At 37.5% G+C, this 14,055-nt stretch overlaps 1 protein-coding gene across 1 annotated transcript in view; it reads left to right on the top strand.

Moving 5' to 3' along the window:
• The window catches only part of SVEP1 (sushi, von Willebrand factor type A, EGF and pentraxin domain containing 1), a 122,704-nt gene that overhangs the window by 14,372 nt on the left and 94,277 nt on the right, over positions 1-14,055 (top strand). Inside the window, exons 2-3 of the mRNA XM_039389307.1 lie at positions 2,355-2,610; positions 3,811-3,987. Coding sequence (XP_039245241.1) covers positions 2,355-2,610; positions 3,811-3,987 — 433 coding nt within the window. The remainder of the gene's footprint in view (positions 1-2,354; positions 2,611-3,810; positions 3,988-14,055) is intronic.

Raw genomic sequence — 14,055 nt, 5'->3', positions numbered from 1 at the left:
TGGGATCTTCAGAGAATTGCACTGGCAATCTCTGTTATGTGTCTTAATCCTGTGTAAGTTGTGGGTTTTCCTCAGTTACACATATTCCACAACTTGAGTGTATTTGGGGCGTACTTTTCCACCTTTATTATGTGATTTGCAGATTGAAAGTTCTTTCTTCAAAGCTCAGAGATGCTGTGGTTGCCAAAATCAAAGAAGTATGGATGGAACATATGGTTTTTTCATCTTGTTTTTCAAAAAAAAGCCCTTTTCACTGAAACAGCGTGAGAGAAACATCCTAGTGGAGAATTTCATCCTGAATACTTAAGAAGTTGGATAGAAGTTTAAGTTGCTTATATTCTATTTTAAAATAGCACAGTTAATGCTTAATATGTTAATTATATGTTAATTATAAATAGCACTACCCTCTCTGCCTGCAATGTCCCTTGTCTTATAGCATCAGTTTTACAATCCATTTTTAAAATAAGGCATTTGTACTTTTTTTCCTATTTGTCTTCGTGTTGTCTTTTGTCTTGTCTTTTTTCTTCCTGATTCTTTTCATTCTAGCTTTCTACTTCATTCCACTTTTTCACTTCATTCTGGTTTTCCACTTACGACTTAAACAATATGAGGAACAATAGGTTTGACTTGTGAAGGGTATTTTTGTCCAAGAGAATTTGGTTTCACTCCCTTTGGGTTTTGCATAGAAGCAGTAACAAAATCAAGTCCAACAGCAAAACATTGCTTGGCAGTCTCTCAGACCACAGTGTCAATGGTATATGCTTTGATTTGCGGTCTGTGTACTTGTTTTTGTGTAGTATCTACCTGAAATCAGTGATTCACCATCCCTGGAGGTTTTTAAAAAGAAATTGGATGTGGCCCTTGGTGCCATGATATAGTAATTGAAGTTGGATCAGGGGTTGGACTTGATGATCTTGGAGGTCTTTTCCAACCCAATCTATTCTATGATTCTATGAACTGACAAATCAAAATCAAATGGTCCTGAAATCAGATCGTCCTGGCCTGGCTTACTGAGAAGGATGTAAAAACTCTGCGGGTTATTTAGACTCACCTAGACTGTATGCTTTTGTTTGAGCTCAAAGGCAGATGATTTTACTTCATAAGTTTTACTTTAAGATTTTGTAATAAAACTACTCAACTCAGGTCACCTCCATTTTTGGAATTTGTGTTTGTTAAGGGTGGCTTAAATACATTTACCTACTCATCATACAACAACATGATTTTTGGAGTATCATTCATAGGTCTGTCAAATGTGGTCTTTTGTATTGATCGTAGCATGGTACGATCTATTATTGAAATAAACATGGTAGTTATTTGCCTGCTACCAAACTGAAGGTCAGAATCTAATTCCTTCTACAGAAGTTCACAAAGGAAGGAGAAAGTACACCTTCACAATCCTTTGCTTTAGGGCTGCAGTCAGCACCTGACCACCAGTAGGAGATTGGTAGTGGTCCCATATTTACTCAGACTCTGACAGACAGTGGCTAATCAGCATGGTAACTGCATGGTTTCTAGTCCATGGCATGTCAGCATTGCATTTTTGGAGGCGCTCTGCCTGTCATCCAAAACCAAATGTACTTAGAGAGTAATTAGCAGTGCAGTAGTGCACTGTCAGACTGGAGGGATGAAATGGGCAGGAATCTGTGGCATTTGTTCTCACTCAGGTGCTACTGAGTAGTGTCGCAAGTGTTTTGTGTGAAGTATTAGAAAGAATGATCCTTAATCTGTAGATGGCAGCAGGGTGGAAGGGACTACAGGCAGTTTTGATGCCCTAATGGACAATCTGAAGTGATGCTAGCAAACCATTGTAAGGGAGAAAAGGACAATTCAACAGGAATGATGGGAAGTGCTGTGCTGGGGTTAAAATAACCAACTGTCCAGATGGTTGTTGAGAAAAGACTAAGAATAAATCAGAAGTGTGGTTTGTAATAGTGGATCAAAACGTAAGATTATGTTAAAATATGTTAGATCATATTTTGGGTCTTGCACTAGATTTTCAATGTTTGGATTACCTGTTTAAGCAGAAGACAACAAAGTTGCTAAAGCACTGGTCAGAATCATTGCTGTCTGATTCATAGGTGACTATCAATCAATGTAAAAAGTGTCTCATTTCAGATGGTGTTGTGATTTCTGTGATTTTGCAGACTGTGACTGCATTGTAAATTAGCGGTTGGCCTTGTTTAACCACAGGCTCTGCTTGCAGCTGGTTCACCTTTGTTATAGTGGGAGATCTTGCAAGGGCCTAATTTATCTGTATAATTCAAATAAAAGGAGTCACATCATGAGGGAAGTAGTGTACAGATCAACCACTGTTAACTCTTTGCTGAGGTGTGCAATTTCATTTTCTCTTCCAGCAAATATTGCGGCATGCCCGTGGAAATTCCACAAAAGTGATATTTCTCATTACGGATGGATATTCCAATGGGGGAGACCCAAGGCCCATTGCAGCATCCTTGCGTGAATTTGGAGTGGAGATCTTCACCTTTGGGATATGGCAGGGGAATATCCGAGAACTGAATGATATGGCATCCCACCCAAAAGAAGATCATTGTTACCTTCTTCACAGTTTTACTGAGTTTGAAGCTCTGGCACGCAGAGCTCTTCATGAAGGTATTAATGTACTAACGTCAGAAATCTACAGAGAGCAGAGGGGTCTGAACAGAAAGATCTCCAGTAGTGTCTTGCATTTACATGTCATATAGTGTTGATTCCCTTTTGTTTCCTCGTACATTCTAGCGGAGGTGTTTGTTCCTCCATTAAAAGCATAAATTTTATTTGACTAACTCATCATAAACAAAATGTGAGCAAAATTCTCCTCATTGATGTATATACGTATTTACATCCATTCAGCTCTTCATTTTGTCCATGAAGAACAGCCTGTATTCTTAGCCCAACGTAGCTTGTGCTGGAATGGATGAACCTTACATGATTGCCCTAAAGAGGCACCTAGTATACACTTCAGGACTAGACATAATACCTTTTGGTATCTTACATAACAACAAAATTTAGTCTGCTCAGAACTGATTTAGAACTCTCTGTGTAAGAGTAAATACAATTGTTTTTATGACCTTATACATTCAGTAAAACTGGCAAGTGCAAGCGATAGAATGAGTTTGGACTGTGGTTTTACCCTCTTTTAATCTGCTATATTCTAGAAAAAAAAATTCTTCCTGAAAAATAGAGTAGGTTTAGACAAGCGAGAACACACAATGAAACATTTGTTTGCAAGGCTTGACTGAGGCTTAGAAATGCATTTTCATGCCTTAGACTAGCCATTTGCATGAATTTGCTACAATTTTTAAAAACATGTGGCTTTTAAATAAGCAGGGCTTTACTGCCTTTCTGGTGCGTTACTGCTATCCTGTTTGTTCCCGGTAAGGTTGGATTGGTCTATGTGAATGTGCCAGAAGAAAGACTTGGGTTTTTTTATGGTATGACCAACTGGTTACACATGCCATGACCAAATACTCTTCTGATGCCAAATCTGGCATCCACCAAAGCTGGGAAAAGCTGTCTCAACAGCTTCTGTTGGGAGTGAGTCTGCATTCTGGCAGTGTTAGACTCAAATGAAGCCAAGTGAAAAAATTTGAGTGCACTATGGATTTCAGTGAGCCTTTTTCCAGAACAAGGACACCAATTTATTTTCTTTATTACATTTTGGGCATAGCAAGGCTTTGCTTCACGCTGATGTCACTAGTACTTAGAACTGGAACTTAGGGTTTTTAACAAACATTCCACTAGTGGCATAGTATGAGGCTTGTGTGAGAACTTCTGTTTGAATTTTTTGTTAATAAGTTAATACTATTTCAGACCTACCCTCTGGCAGCTATATCCAAGAAGATATATCGCATTGTTCCTATCTCTGTGAGGCAAACGAAAACTGCTGCGACATCATGGCAAGCTGTAAATGTGGTACTCACACTGGCCAGTTTGAGTGTATATGTGAAAAAGGGTACTATGGGAAAGGACTACAACATGAATGCACAGGTGAGTCTCACGTCTCAGTATTTGGGTTTCTCTGTATGCCCTGAATACGTGGCTAATCCAGTTGAGAGTGAAAAGATTTGTTTGGAATTATGGATATGAACCTGGATCAGAATGCATCCAAGTCTGGAAGACTCTCTGACTGAAGACACAGAATAGCTCTAGCAGATAAACTCACCTCATACCTTGTCTTCAGCAATAGCTCAAAGAGATGCACAGGAAAGAGGTAAGAATCGGGCAAATGTTCTGACAAAGTAAAACTTCCTTAAAACACAGCACATCAGAAATTTGTTACTAGGAGTTTACCAAGTCTCAGGTAATATGTTTTGCTCATAGTACCTATTTCCTTCATGAATTTTTCTGATCATATTTTGAGCTTTCATAAACATCCCTGTTTGCGGAGGGGCTATATATCTGGATCTTTGCAGGATAAATTCTTGGCAAAACTTACAGTCAAGTAAATGTGCTTTAATTCCCTCATGTTGACTTTCAATTACTAAAGAGGAAGAAAGCATTTGGGTCACTAAAGAGAAACTTGTCATCACATTTTGGTGAGATTGTTTTTGTTACTACTTTTTGGAAATGTCCTTTTAATAGTATGCATTCAAAGTCCATGGTTAAAATGACAGCACTTTACAATTATTTGTTGCAGTATTGTATTATATTATATTCCCTGCCAATTAACACATTCTAATTCACTTAGTGCTTCTGGAACACCTTTCCTTTGTTCTATAGGCAGGCAGGAATTCACTGAGGTTTGAGTGCAACATCTGTAGAGGAATGTAGTTCAGAATTGATGTCAGCACTGGCACATGACATCAGAATCATATTTTATGTAAGTGGGTGCAGCTTCCTTGTGTACTCAATTAACTCTTAACAAAGACTATTCCATTTTGCTTATTTTCAGTTGTAAATCTAATTTATTTTAAATCAAATTTTCATAGGATTTTTTTCATTTGTCATTAAAGTCAATTTCCTTCACCTCAGGTGCCCTAGTAATCTATTGAAAAAAATAGATACAGCATTTCTGCCTCTATCAGTAGCTTGTGTCATTAAATATTGTTTTGAGCTATTCCTAAAGATAATGGGCCATCAAAAAGACTCTTTTGGTGGGGTGAGCACACCTTTCAAGCACCACCAAAAATGGTAAAAGTCAGATGTCTTTAAAGGGATGCTTTGCAGCTGCAGACAAAAGTTGCATTTTTACTTCTTTGGCAGGTGCTTCTGAAATAAGTTTGTAGAAGGGGGTTGTATTAGATGATTGCAGCCATCTGCTGTGTATGTGAAAGTAATTGAAGTTGCATACATGTATTTTAGGGGGAATTTGACCTGAGTAACTCAAACCTATTCTTTATGTCTGTTCTGTTCAACTGCTGTATTCTTCAAGACAGATAAAAAAAAGTACAGTATGTGTTCTTTGAAGGAAAAATGGCCTATTTTGAAATCTTTTATTCTGAAAAGGATTCCAACCTTTTTCTTTTTTTAACATTTCAGAGCTGAGCATAGCTGTGAGTTTGTAAAGCTGTTGACTTGTAAAGCATAAGGAATCTTAAGAATGCATCTTAACTTTTCTTCACTGTATAATGTGCAAGAAGACTTGTGGCAAGTTTACAATGACAGGACTTCAATTTTAATTGAGCCACTTTTAGCTTTTGTTTGGTTAAACATGCAGATAGTCCACTAGCCCACGTTTGTTTAATACAGTAAGACTTTTTTTAAACAGTTTTCATTGAGATGGGAAATTGTTCTTCTGCTGTTATTTTTGCTATATTTATCTGTTATTTTTGCTATTTTGTTTATTTTCTGTGAATATTTTCTGCATGCACTTGTCTTCTGCATTATACCACTCTGTGGTTTTAAATATGAGGCATCAGAGGAACATGCAAAAATCGTCATAATAAAAATTCATAGCTACCAGAAATTACTCTCTAGGAAGCTTCTATAAAATAAAATAGCCACATGCTTAGTACCAAAAAGTAGAAATTGGCTTCAGTGCCCTCCTCCTGTTCTTTGTAATAATGTTCATGATGTGCCACAGGAGGAGGAACAGACTGACTGTTTTCTATTTCAAAAAGCAAACCAGACAAAAGCTTCTTGGCCAACACTAGGAGCCTCATGTGGCCAGAGATGTCTGTGACAATTGTGGCAGAGGAAGGGAGAGAGAGGAAGAAGGGAGGCAGTATTGTGATTGGTCCCAAGTATTGTAAAGTACATGAACACCTCTTCTTCAATACTCTTCACTTTTTCTTCTCCTTCTTTTCCTTGATTACAAATATTGAGTTTCAAACTAGACAACAAAATAAAAATTCAGAAATCAGGAAAAATAAATTTCGTGAGTTTCACTGAGATTGTGTCTTCCATTTCACCAGTAAAAAGGTGACCTGTTCAAGGTAACTGCACCTTTTATAGAAGAGTAAAACAAATGTCCAGATCTCTATTTGTATCTTCTTCTCTGTCATAGAAGATTAGGATATATGTTTTTAACACAGTCTTTTCACAGGCTGTGGGGGTTTTTTTGCAAGACTCTTCTGGTAAAGTTCTATTTTAAGATACAAGATGATGCAAATAAAGGATGATACCCATCATGTTCATCTCATCAATTACTCCTAAACCTAGCCACAGTTACTGGAGAGATTAGGAAATTGTTGTATTATAACTACTAGTTTCTTTTATATAACATGTAGACTCCATTTTCTGTATCCATGAAGATGATGTGTAGTTCACAGGGCAGAACTAGTAAATTAATTCCATGCAATCTAGGCTGGTTTTTTGTTCTTTTGTTTATATTTGGTTCACTGTTTGGCTATAATTATTGAAATGTAGAATTTCATCATAGGTATGAGTATTTAGTAGGCTGCTTAGGCTTTTATTTAGGACTATGCAGCATATCAGTCATCATATGCACAACCACTAGGGCAACAGTTTTTTCTTCAAAACACCACATGGTTTAGATCTGTAAAGAACCTTTTCAACAAAACCCAGAATAATATGAAGACTTTACTTTTTTTTTTTTACAAATTTTGATTCAGAACACATTCACTGAAAAGACTTTGAACTGAGAAAATGTAGGTCCAGCAAGGCAGGGGAGATTTGCATTTTCTGGTTTCTTGTGTTGTGGACCCAATTTTCAGCAGAGCATTTCTTCCATGAGATTTTCAGGATTGTTCCTGTTAAGAATGCAAAACAAACCCCGCTGTTCATAAATTGGATAGCTTTCGAGTTAGAAAAAAAATTTGTGTTTAGTATATTACTAGCAGTTCTTTTCTTAGTCACACAGAAAGAACTTTACTTCCAGTGGTGATTCCAAGAGCCTAGTCAAAGAAAAGTAAATATCTCTTCTGCCGTGCTGTCTGTTTCCTCCCTTCCTTTTGAGAGGAGCTTCTACCCCACAGGAGGCTGAATCACCCTTTCTCAATATTTCTTTATGGGAGGTGTTTCTTTAGCTATCTTGTAGGAGTTACTGGCTTAATGAAGGTTTGCCGACCATCTTGAACTTACCAGACAGTACTTGGAAATTTTCACTGAGTTTACAAGATCCCTCCAAGTCCGAAGGGATCCATACTTAACAAGACATGTAATAACATACCTGTATTCTTCAGTAGGTGCCTAGAATGAATCTGGAGGAGAACCACAAACAGCACTTTGAGATTCCCATAGACAGGGAGTGAAAAGAAAGCAAGAAAAGGGCTGTGAAAAAGAAAGTGTACAAAATGTTTCCAGTCATAGTAAGATTTCAGGCTGAATTTGCCTTTGAATCTGAAGGTTTGAATTAGTTCACAGAACTGCAGATTTTTAAGCTCTTAGAACTTAGGTTCTTGCTCTCTCACAAAGCAATGCTATTTAATGCTTTCAGTCATTGATTCTGCATCTTAAAACTTGGCAGAAGTTTGTTTTGATTCCTCTTTTCTCCTTTGCTTTTAATTTATAAATCAGAAAAATACTCTTCAGTTCTAACTTAGCTATCACTCCAAGAAGGCTCCTTGTGAGACCAGCAGCAATTGAAAACTGACAAATTGAAAAAGGAGCCTTTCTTTGAGGAAAAAGTTAAATGGCTACTACTACTGTGTTGTTTTGTGTCACATAAACCTGCAGATCTTGATAAACGAAAAGAAGAAAGCAAATAAAAATTTTAAAGAGGATAAGTTAGAAAAACTTGGATTACAGCTGAGCAAGGAAGTTTGGATGTACATACTTAATGAGGCATTAATGTAATGCTTACAAAACCTGATCAGTTTGGAAAGACTGGGGGGTTAGAGTCACCTACTGTAGGGACAGAAAGGCTTTATTGGAGAGACCTTTTTCTGTGTACAACATCTGTCAGTCAGTGATTCTCTCCTTTTATTGAACAGCTCTCTAATCAGGAACCCATTTCTGTAACCCTTTGGGAGATGAGATAATTTGCTATACTTTACTCTTTGATTTGTAATTTATTTGTTTTTTAAAAATTATACTCCCAAATTTGGTCTTCTTTTGTTAGGGCTTCTATTGAGTGTCTTCTTGTCTGTGACAATATGCAGAGGTTCTGTTGTGAAAAAATGATTGGCTGTCATGTAAAGAGGAGGGATGCAAACTACTCATGACTAAGCAATGGTGAATCAATGTCTAATTAATACGAGTAAAAATATTCCTTACTGCCATTCTATGTATTTTTTTCCTCTTTCTTATAAATCTTGTGACTCTTTATGGGTAACAGTTTGAGGATAATATTATGATGATTAAATACAGAAGAAATGTAAATGTGTTTTTCTAGTGAGGGTATCCTTTTGTGATTAAACTCTGCATTAACATGATAGGTGATTACGGGAGAAATATAAATCAATCTGCTTTTCCACTGAGAGTGCTGGAAGACAAGTGGATGAGAAAGGTGAATATAAAAAACAAGTGCTATACACAAGAGTATGGAAATTTAGTAGGTTAATTATATTTTTAAAAATCTTTTCAAGACTTAATAATGCAAACCCATTAATAATTATTGTTTTCACAAAGACTGAAGAAAATGGCTTTTACAAGTATTTTGTGTGTAAAATAAATACATTTAGAAGCATGCAGACATGGTCTTCCAGATTTTTTACATTTAAATCTGCTTTCTCAAGAATTTGTTCCCTGAAGCCCAGTATTTCCTGCTTTGCTTTTGGAAATTCAGGTAGAGGTTCTCCTACTTGTTGCTGTAGGAAGCAAAGCAAAGGGAGAGGGAAAAAATTATTTGGATGCTGCAAGATTTTTGAAAATGAAGGACACCACAGAGAAGAATTCCTTTGGTTTGATAATTTAAAAGCATGTCATTTCCCACCTTTACAATGTGCTTTGTGAAGATGAGGGTGGAAGCTTCTTTTGCTGAGTCCTTCAAGCCTTATGACCTTGTACCCATAGAGTGATACCAAAATGTTCCTAAGGCATGGTGTGTATGAAGTGATAACGGGTTTGTCAATTACTAAAGTGTTTCTTGTGATGGTATAAAACCTCTGTGATCTGCTCTTCTTCTGAGAAGTCTGTGAAGAGAAACAGAAGCAAAACAAGTGGGTTATTTCCAGGAAAAAAAACCTGGAACTGATGAGGTTGGAATTTTATTTTCTTTCTTTTGGAATCTAAATACTCACAAGTCAGGTGGGACAGATCATGCAGATTTTCTTGAGGGCTTTCATTTGTTTTCTTGGAGGATTGTCGCTCTGTTTAAGATAATGTGAACCCCATAATTTCCAAGGTGGAATTTAAATCCAGATCCAGTCCATTAGTTAAAATCTTTAACAAACTCTAGAGTCAGACACTGAGCTCTGCAAACCATAATAAAAACGTCAAAGTTCTGATGTCTAACCCCAAGGGCTGTGCCTGCAAAATTCTAAAGAAGAAGCTTTTCTTAGTTAATTTGGTAAAAGTTTTTTCACATAAACAAATGGCACACGAAGCGTCTGGTGATTTTTAACCATATCCATAGCTTTGATAAGCCAGTTGAAGTGGAACAGAATTTCCAATAGTTTTAATGAGTTCTGGTCCTTGGAACCAAGTGACTCACTTTTCACCCTTCAGCAGGCCTTGTGTATCAATTTAAATACATTTTCTGTTGCAAAAGCAAAAATTGTAAGTAACATGATAGCTAATATGGGTAACAAAGTTTCTATGGTATATATTTTTGTAACTCTGTACATGTCACTTGTTTCCTTTGAATTTTAAACCTAACTGTAGTGGAGAAAACACACAAAAACTAAAAAACAAACAAACAAACAAAAAAACCCCAACAACGACAAAAAAAACCCATATCAGCACAAAGGTTTTATCTGCATTCCTGCACCATTTCTGAGGAAATTCTTTAAAAATTAAGCTGTAAGGTGAAGGTTCAATTTTGATATATGCAGACCAGAAAAGCCGAGGTGTAGTTTTACGTCTGTACAAGGTGTTGAAAAACATCCCATCCTTTCAAACTAGATGTCATCTGAGGCTTTAGAAAATAAATTTCTATGCCCAAACTTTTGTTCTTTTGTAATAAATACAGAACTCTTTGTGAAATAGATTTGTGATGCACAAGTTACCCTTTTTTCCTTATCTTGGAAGTGACTTGTCCTGGTCTCCTCAGAATGTCATGAAATAAATCTTCCAGACAAAGTACGTATGTGCAATCTGGGGAGAAAAATCAACCATTTGCAGGGCTTAAGAGGAGCTGAAACAGGCCTCTGATTAGAAATAGACATGACATAGAAATAGCCTCCAGCTTTCTGTGCCAATCAGACTTAGGCTCTCTGTGGAGCACCCAAGCTGTTCTTTGGCCACAATGCAAACATTACATGCAGTCATCCTAATGAAGAAGGCTCCAGGTGTAAATGCAGCACCAGCTAGGTTTAGCCTTTGGTCAAATGCCTGTAAAACCTTTACTGTTAAGCCTGGGCTTTTCCCTGAGACTCTTGACAGGATAAAAAGCAGGTTCTCTTACCTTCATTCAAATTTTACATGATTTGGAAACATTTTCAGCTGTACAGTCATGGGAGAGGTGATAGTTTACAAAGTTTATGCTGAACACGCCTTCTTTAACTGCTTGAAATGTTCCTCAGCCAATTATCATTGATTTTTAAACAGTTTAAACTCACACCATTTTAACCCAAGGATCCAAGGGAATGGCCTGAAGCTGTGTCAGGGAAGGTTCAGGTTGGATATAAGAAAAAGGTTCTTCATGCACAGCGTGACTGAGCACTGGAACAGGATCCCCAGGGAAGTGGTCACAGCACCAAGCCTGACAGAGTTCAAGAAGCACTTGGATGGTACTCTCAGGCACATGGTGTGACTCTTGGGGATTGTCCTGTGCAGGAGTTAGGAGTTGGACTCGATGATTATTGTGGGTCCCTTCCAACTCAGCATTTTCTGTGACTCTGTGATCAAGGGCCTTTGATAAGCCTTTGATGGTCTTGCAGATTTGAAAATCTGTTTCAGGATTGGGACTTGCATCGTACCAGGCACTTATTGGAATAGTTGTCCATCAAATCCCTTAATGAAAATCTTTCTACTGCAACATTCTTTTTTTACCTCTGTGGATCCCTTGGTGACATCTTGCCTTCTCTACCTTGTCATAAACATATAGCCAGGATGTTTTCATAGACATGCATGCACATGTATTGTTCCTGAATTTGTGCTCTCTCACAAGTTAAAAGCAGACATCTTAGCATGCTGTGAGCTGTTAAGTAGCTCTTGTCTTAGTGGAAAAAAAAAATCCTTGAAAGAGTGCATCAGGGATGAAACAACATAGCAGTATATAGCAAAGAGTGTTAATTTTTGAAGGGAGGAGAGAGATTAAGAAACTTAGAACTTGTTTTAATTAACTGTTTTGTCCATAGTGGCTCTCTAAGGCTCCAAAGCTTCACCTGTAACTACTTATGTCATTGCCAGGATGTAACTTACTCTACAATTAACTTGTAATGTTTAGTGTTAGTGCCTGTACATGTGAGATTGTGAATAGGTATCAGGATTTCTAGCTCATAAAGTTGCTCCCAAAGTCATGTCAAAGTTGATTCGTTTAACTAGACTGGAGCATAATGCTCTTAATGTGATAAAATCAGGCATCCCCTGTGTCTCTGCATTTGGATTTTGATGGATTATACGCAATGTTTTTGTCACTTAGACAAATTTGACTCTTAACTCTCAGAATCAATTTTGAATTTAACATGGAGTTTAGGAATATTTTCATTTTGTTTTAAATCCTTGTCTGGACTTATGCTGTGAAATTCACTCTACCCAGGCCAGTGAGTATTTGCGGAGTGCCTTCTCTGTAAGAATGAGTTCTGTTCCTTTCAACATTTTAAACAAAATCTTCTACTTTTCTCCCAATATGAAAGAACTATTTTGTGTAAAATGCAATTTGCATCATTTGCGAATGTTCAGAGGTTATTTTTGTTATTTTTCGTGTTTTCACTGAGAGGGAGAAGAAAATATAGAAGCAAAGGTGCACAAAGCTCATTGGGTCAAAACCTGTAGTTAAATAAGAGATTTGTTTGCAGATTTTGACCTAAGCAAAGCCTTTCAAGGGTTATGTATCCAAAAGGCAGTAGAGGTGGTCCTTCCACTATCTTTTGTCCACTTGGCTACCACCATCATAAGAAAATAAAACACGATAGTGAGAAGGGTTGAGATGGCTTTTCTGTTGCCTCTTCTGTGCAGCCCTGTCCCACTGACATCTCTGGGCGCTCTGTGGAAAACTGTCTGGCAGGTTCCTCGGATCGCTTCACTTCAAGGAGGAACCCTCTCTGTCTTCTGCAGCTATGCTCCTCACTCCCTCTTGCTGTGCACATCCTCTGTTTCTTCAGCTGCAGGGGTCCAGAAGTACTTCAGGTTCTGGTACCGCTTGAGCAAAGGCAGTGGGCAGCAAGAAGAGTATGTTGGAAAAAACACCTTGATGAATACGGGTCAAAAACCTACTAAACTTAGAGCAGAATTAGGTCATGTGAGTTTCAGATATTCTATTATAAGCTTAATATATCTGCCAAGTACTCAACAGCCAGAATGGAGCAGTTTGGTTGACTGTCTTGTAAGCAGCCTTCTTTTCTTCTATCGCTCTAAAAACTTCTCTCCCAGAAACAATACTAATTGCATAGCAGAGTGTGGTCTGGTCCCTTGGGAATGAGAAGGCAGCAGCACAGATCAGTTTCATCAAACAGGAAATTGGTTTCTCCTGGTTCTATTTGTGTTTTGATGAAAAGAGAATCAAGACTGTGCACATAAATGGGAACCTCTTCAGGCCAAAACCCTAGAGTTTAATTTGTTACCATGCAAAACAAAGCCAGAACAGCAACTCACTCTTCCAATACAATTTGAGAAGTTCATTTTTTTCTCTCTAGTCTGAAATTTATTGAATAGGAAGTATTTTAGTCGGCAAGAGCGGGAAGAATTAATGGACCTTGGGGTGGGTGGGGAGTTGAGAAACATTAATTTTTCGAAGTGTGCATAACGTGGTTAAACATCTAGCCTAATTTTAGTCATGTCATTAGGTATAATTTGGACCTGACAGATTTGAAACAAAACCCAGTAAAATTAAACACTAAATTGCAGGTTTTTAGCAGTGTAAAGCATAGAGGAATAGCAAAAATCTCCATCTGTGTGACTGATTCTACACAGAGCTGCACCCATTATAACAACCGAAGATCTGGCTCCTTCTCCTGACCATTACAAAAATCGGCTGGGTTGTTTTTTGTTTCCATGGCATCAAAAGAAATATTCTGGGGATAGCTAAAAAAAAAAGTGGAGTTTTGCCCCAGAAAGTTCAAAGAAAGGGTGTTCCCTTGTAAATGCTAGTAAATACCCATACAAAGTTTCCATGTCCTTGTGGCATATAGTTTGTTTCTCAAACAAAATTGCCAGAAGATAAAATACAAGAACTTTTCTACACTGTGGCTACTAAAGCTGCATGTCTTTTTCCACAGGCTATTACCATTAATTCTAGCCTGTTTTTTGGTTAGAGCTTCACAGATTAGTTAAGAGTATAACATTTCTATGACTATTGTCAGTCTTCACTTCAGCTCCAGTTTTTAGTTTTATGGCAAAAAAGTGCTTGCTACGTTCTCTCTGTATTCCCCTGAAAAAACCTCTTCATTTGAA

Source organism: Pipra filicauda, unplaced genomic scaffold (genome assembly GCF_003945595.2).
Source record: "Pipra filicauda isolate LSUMZ 115617 unplaced genomic scaffold, ASM394559v2 scaffold71_size5581439_pilon, whole genome shotgun sequence".
NCBI lineage: Eukaryota > Metazoa > Chordata > Aves > Passeriformes > Pipridae > Pipra > Pipra filicauda.
Note: the sequence above shows the minus strand (reverse complement) of the source record. Positions and strands in the feature narration are given on the sequence as shown.